Source organism: Daucus carota, chromosome 3, assembly GCF_001625215.2.
Source record: "Daucus carota subsp. sativus chromosome 3, DH1 v3.0, whole genome shotgun sequence".
Taxonomy (NCBI): Eukaryota; Viridiplantae; Streptophyta; class Magnoliopsida; order Apiales; family Apiaceae; genus Daucus; species Daucus carota.
Window position 1 is genome coordinate 22,803,737 of NC_030383.2, and position 5,129 is coordinate 22,808,865.

The 5,129-nt window shown below is 31.7% G+C and overlaps 1 protein-coding gene across 1 annotated transcript; it reads right to left on the bottom strand.

Moving 5' to 3' along the window:
- Positions 1 to 226: 226 nt before the first annotated feature.
- On the bottom strand, positions 227 to 3,391 carry LOC108204110 (uncharacterized). The gene has a single exon (XM_017373411.1). It carries the CDS (start codon positions 3,389 to 3,391, stop codon positions 227 to 229), a length of 3,165 nt encoding a protein of 1,054 aa, XP_017228900.1.
- Between the last annotated feature and the right edge of the window lie 1,738 nt (positions 3,392 to 5,129).

The following is a 5,129-nucleotide window of genomic DNA, read 5'->3' on the forward strand; positions in this document are numbered from 1 at the left end:
AAAATAAAATTTGAAATATAATAATAACCTCATTTAATTTATGTGAATTGGACAAGTTTTGTTCATAGCCCAACTAGTTGAAGCAGACACATAGCAGATAAATATACAGGGGGTGACCAAGATACAAAATAAAATGCCTCAAGCTGTTGGATTATAATCAAATTGTTCCTGGAGATAGAGAAAAATAAAATAATACTAAATTTATTTCTAAACACCTGAATAAGAGTCATTCTTTACGATGACGCTTTCGCGAGTATCCCTCGATATTATTCTCTTCAACATAGATCCCTTCATCATGGTCATTCCGTACATAAGTTGAAGAATCACCATTCTCATCATCCTCAACATGCATTTGAGTGGTGGCAGGGGCTTCATCCAACATAACATCATCTTCAAAGTCATCGATTTCATGTCGAGATCGTGGTGTTATAACTATAGACTTCCTCTTATCAGCAGGGTCACTCACATAAAAGACCTGTTTTGCTTGACTAGCTAAAATGAAAGGGTCTTCTTTATAGCCTTGCTTCATAAAGTTGACCACTGTAAATCCTAGCTCATCAATGGCAACACCGGTCTGGTTGTCGACCCATTTGCATCTAAAAAGAGGTATAGCAAAATCATGATAATGCAGCTCATATATCTCTTCAATGAAACCATAATACTGCATTTTACAATAGACAGGATTATTATCTTTAGCACTTGCAAAATGTACAGCCTCTGCTTCTAAAGTTATCCCACTATTTTGCATTGTACTGTTTTCATCTTGGTCCCTTGTGTAGAATGTGCAACCATTAATGACATATGCAGAGTACAAGGAGGCATTGAAGTTTGGTCCATAAGCTAAACTCCTAAGTCGATCAGAGATACATTGGGAAGAATCCTGAAGTTCTTTTCTTACTTGTTCTTTTAACCAAGTACTGAATGTATTTTTATGTTCATTTGCCAGTGACCTCTCATTTTCCTTGGGATTTACCTTTCTCAAATAACTCTTATGTTTGATGATATAAGGTAAAACTTCTTCCTCGTTGTTGAGAATATATGTATGTGCCATAATCCACTCATCACGAGGTAAGTCAACTTGTCTATGACCAATTGTTCCCTTCCCATTCATTCTTTCATTATGACGAGGTATTGGAAGCCCTATAATCTTCACGTTTTCAAGGAATTCACCACAAAATGCAAGAACCTCCTCATATTGGACTCGTTCAGCAATGCAACCTTCAGGACGCCTATAATTCTTCACATATCCTTTGTAGCTTTTCATTTGCCTTTCAAAAGGGTACTCATTTCTTAAATATACTGGCCCACAATATCTAACCTCTCTTACCAAGTGTACAGTCAAGTGAATCATGATATCAAAAAATGATGGAGGAAAGTACATTTCCAATTGGCACAAAATTAAAACAATTTCCCTTTCCACATCATCTAAGTCCTTAGGATCAATGACTTTGCTGTATAGTACATTAAAAAAGGAACATAATCTGATTATGGCAACTCGAACATTTTTAGGCAAAATACCACGAATTGCCACGGGTAACAATTGTTGCATTAAGACATGACAATCATGAGACTTTAGACCCACGAGCTTCAAGTTCTCCATTGACACCAGACTACTGATATTTGAAGAATAACCCTCAGGAACTTTCATTCCAGCCAAACATTCACAAAATTCAACTTTCTCTTTTCTTGAAAGTGTATAAGCAGCAGGAGGTAAAAACTTTCTCTTCTTTGGTCCTTTCTCAATAGGATGAAGTTCCGTTCTTATTTCCATTTGTTGTAAGTCAGCTCTAGCATTAACTCCATCTTTTGTTTTACCTTTGATATTCAGTAATGTGCCAATAAGACTATCACACACATTTTTTTCGATATGCATTATATCTAGAGAATGTCGAACAAATAAGTGTTTCCAATAAGGTAATTGCCATAAAACAGAACACTTTTTATAACCTTGTTTCTGAAGATCTTTCCTGTTTTTCTTTCCAAATGTGATATGAATATCTTTGATCTTTTCAAATACCTCACCACTACTTGGGACCTTTGGACGACTTTCAAACATTTGTTTTCCATCAAAAGCTTTTTTCCTCTTACGATATGTATGTTCACTCGGCAAGAATCGACGATGTCCAATAAAAATATTCTTTTTTGAGGCTTTCAACCATGTTCCCTTGAACCCATCCTCACATAAAGGACAAGCGGTCTTCCCTTTCACAGTATATCCCGAAAGATTGCCATATGCTGGATAATCTTGAATAGTACAAAACAACATTGCCTTCAGATTGAACATTTCTTTACGATGTGCATCAAACACATCCACACCTTTTTCCCACAAAAACTTCAAATCATCAATAAGTGGTTGCAAGTACACGTCAATGTCATTTCCGGGCTGTTTTGGTCCAGAAATTAGCAGTGACAGCATCATATACTTTCTTTTCATGCACAAGGAAGGAGATAAATTGTAAGTAACCAAAATTACTGGCCAAGTACTGTAAGTGCTACTGAGGGAGCTGAAGGGGTTCATCCCATCAGTAGATAATGCAAGGCGTAGATTACGTTCTTCTTTCCCGAACTCACTGAACTTTTCATCAATAAATCTCCATTGCGGCGAGTCAGCTGGGTGTCTAAGTAAGTTGTCCCTCGTACGACCATTATGATGCCATGTCAACTTCTCTGCATCTGTTGGATTTGAAAACAAACGTCTGAATCTTGGTATTATTGGGAAATACCATAAAACCTTAGCTGGTATTCCTGCTTTTTTCTTGTAACGCGAGGCATGGCATACATGACAACTTTCCAATGATTCAAACTCATTACGATATAGTATGCAATCATTCGGACAAGCATGTATTTTGTCATAGCCTAATCCCATTGTGGACAATATCTTTTTAGCCTCATAAGTACCACTAGGAAGAACATTATCTTCTGGTAGCATGTCTTTCACCACTTCAAGTAATGCACTAAAACTTACATCAGTCCAACCATGACCAGCCTTCAAATTATACAACTTCAGTACACCAGACAATTTTGTGTACTTTGCACAACCATCATATAAAGGCTTTTCAGAATCATTTAACAAAGTCTCAAATGTCGACGGATTACTGTTAAAATTTTTTCCAACTGCCTGCAACATGTCCTCTAACCTGTCACACTCATCGGAAACAGGATCATTACGTGTACCATCCATACCGGTACCTGTAAATGTTTTGTCCTTACCTTCTCCATGAAAAGTCCAGTAGGTATATGTTCTATCAAATGCCCATTTATTCAAATGATTGAGTATTTCATCAACCCTTTTATGAATCAAATTGTGGCACATATAACAAGGACAAGGCATCCTATCATTGGTGTTACTATTTCTCAATGCAAAATTGATAAACTCTTTCACACCAGCCATATATTCTGGGTCCCCGGGCTTTGTGTTTGTTATCCAACTCCGCTCCATTTTACAAACCAAAATTTCACACTAGAAAAATATATTCAAGTAATTAGAAACATTCTGTTAAGGTGTAAATCTATATACATTGATGATATATTTAATCCAGGAAGAAACCATAAGCTCACAAATAATATAATCTATAAAATTTTGGCCTATTACAAACATTAAAGAATTATCACCTAGGAACCATAAATTAGACCAAATAAAGAGCATGTGAGTTTTACATGAAGAATTAAAAAGAACAATTCAAAGTCAAACAAATGGGGGAGCAAAGCAGCATACTAGAAACAGAAACAGAGCTATCACGTCTGTTTGAAACATTAATTTAAATTTTTCAATACTGATAAAATCTTGTAATCCCAATCCTAACCTAAATAAAATCTAACAAAACCCTATGATCTCAATCCAACATAAATAAAATCTAATGAAACCCTTATAATCACAATCTATCAGCAACACAATCAAACTAACCAAAATCAAGAATAAGGAATTATTAAAGGAAATTCGACCTTACCGCTAGTGATGGAGAAGAGTGATGTCTGAGAATGTCTGAGAAGAGTGATGGTTGAGGGTGAGTACTGATCTTGTGTTCTTTTGTGCGCACGACTCCTAGTTTTCAAAACTGAAACACACATGTACAACGAAACTGTAAATTGAAAATATAAAACACATTAATTTATTTGAATAATTTTATATAAATTTATTTATTTTATTATACAAGATTTAATTGCTTGATAAAAAATAATATATTACAAGTAAAATATGTTTTACAACTTTAAATTGAAAATATATGCTTATTTAAATTCTAATTTACCGTACCATATATTGATTGATTAACAATTATGTAATTATATTTTTTTATCTTATCATTCAAATATAAAATAAATTTATTTGAATAGTAGATATATAAAATCTATTTTTTATATAGATTCAGTTGTCCAATAGAAATTTAAATTACATGTAAAATATAATTTTAGATATTATTTTCAAGGTATATATAAAAATATATGTTTATTCAATAAAATATTGATTTACTATACTTTAATTGATTGATTGATGAATATTTACCTCACAAAAACTTCTAATACTATTTTGAAAGAAAAGAAAAACATAAGGTATAAAAATATTGTTTAATCTAAATTTGATATAACAAATATGTTAACTAAAGATATAAAAATAAATTTCTTTGAATAGTATATATAATATAATTTATATTTTAATTATTAGACAGAAAATACTATTGAATGTAAAAATATAACTTACAAATTTTATTTCCAACTACATGTTTGAAAATACATGTTTATTCAATATAATATTAATTTACTATATTACAATGATTAACTCACATCTATCGTAATACATTTTTTAGTTGTTCATTAATATTTATGAAAATTTAATTAAAATACTCATGCTAAATCTAATTTAAATTTTTAGAAATTACGAACAAAAATTTATAAGAGACAAATTATGTTCATTATAGTTACTACAATAATTATTATTTTATTTTAGATGCATTATATATATATATATATATATATATATATATATATATTATTCCTTTCATATTTAATACAATATACTTGAATATTATAAGATTTTAATTCCAATTAATAATTCTTTTGTCAAAATATCAATTAATAAACTAATGAGCTAATAGTATAAAAAATTAAATTGTTTATAAGTTTATGCCCACTTT

Bases quoted from the DNA above. Each gene is read 5' to 3' on its own strand.
- LOC108204110 (XM_017373411.1), bottom strand. From the start codon at position 3,391: ATGGCTGGTGTGAAAGAGTTTATCAATTTTGCATTGAGAAATAGTAAC.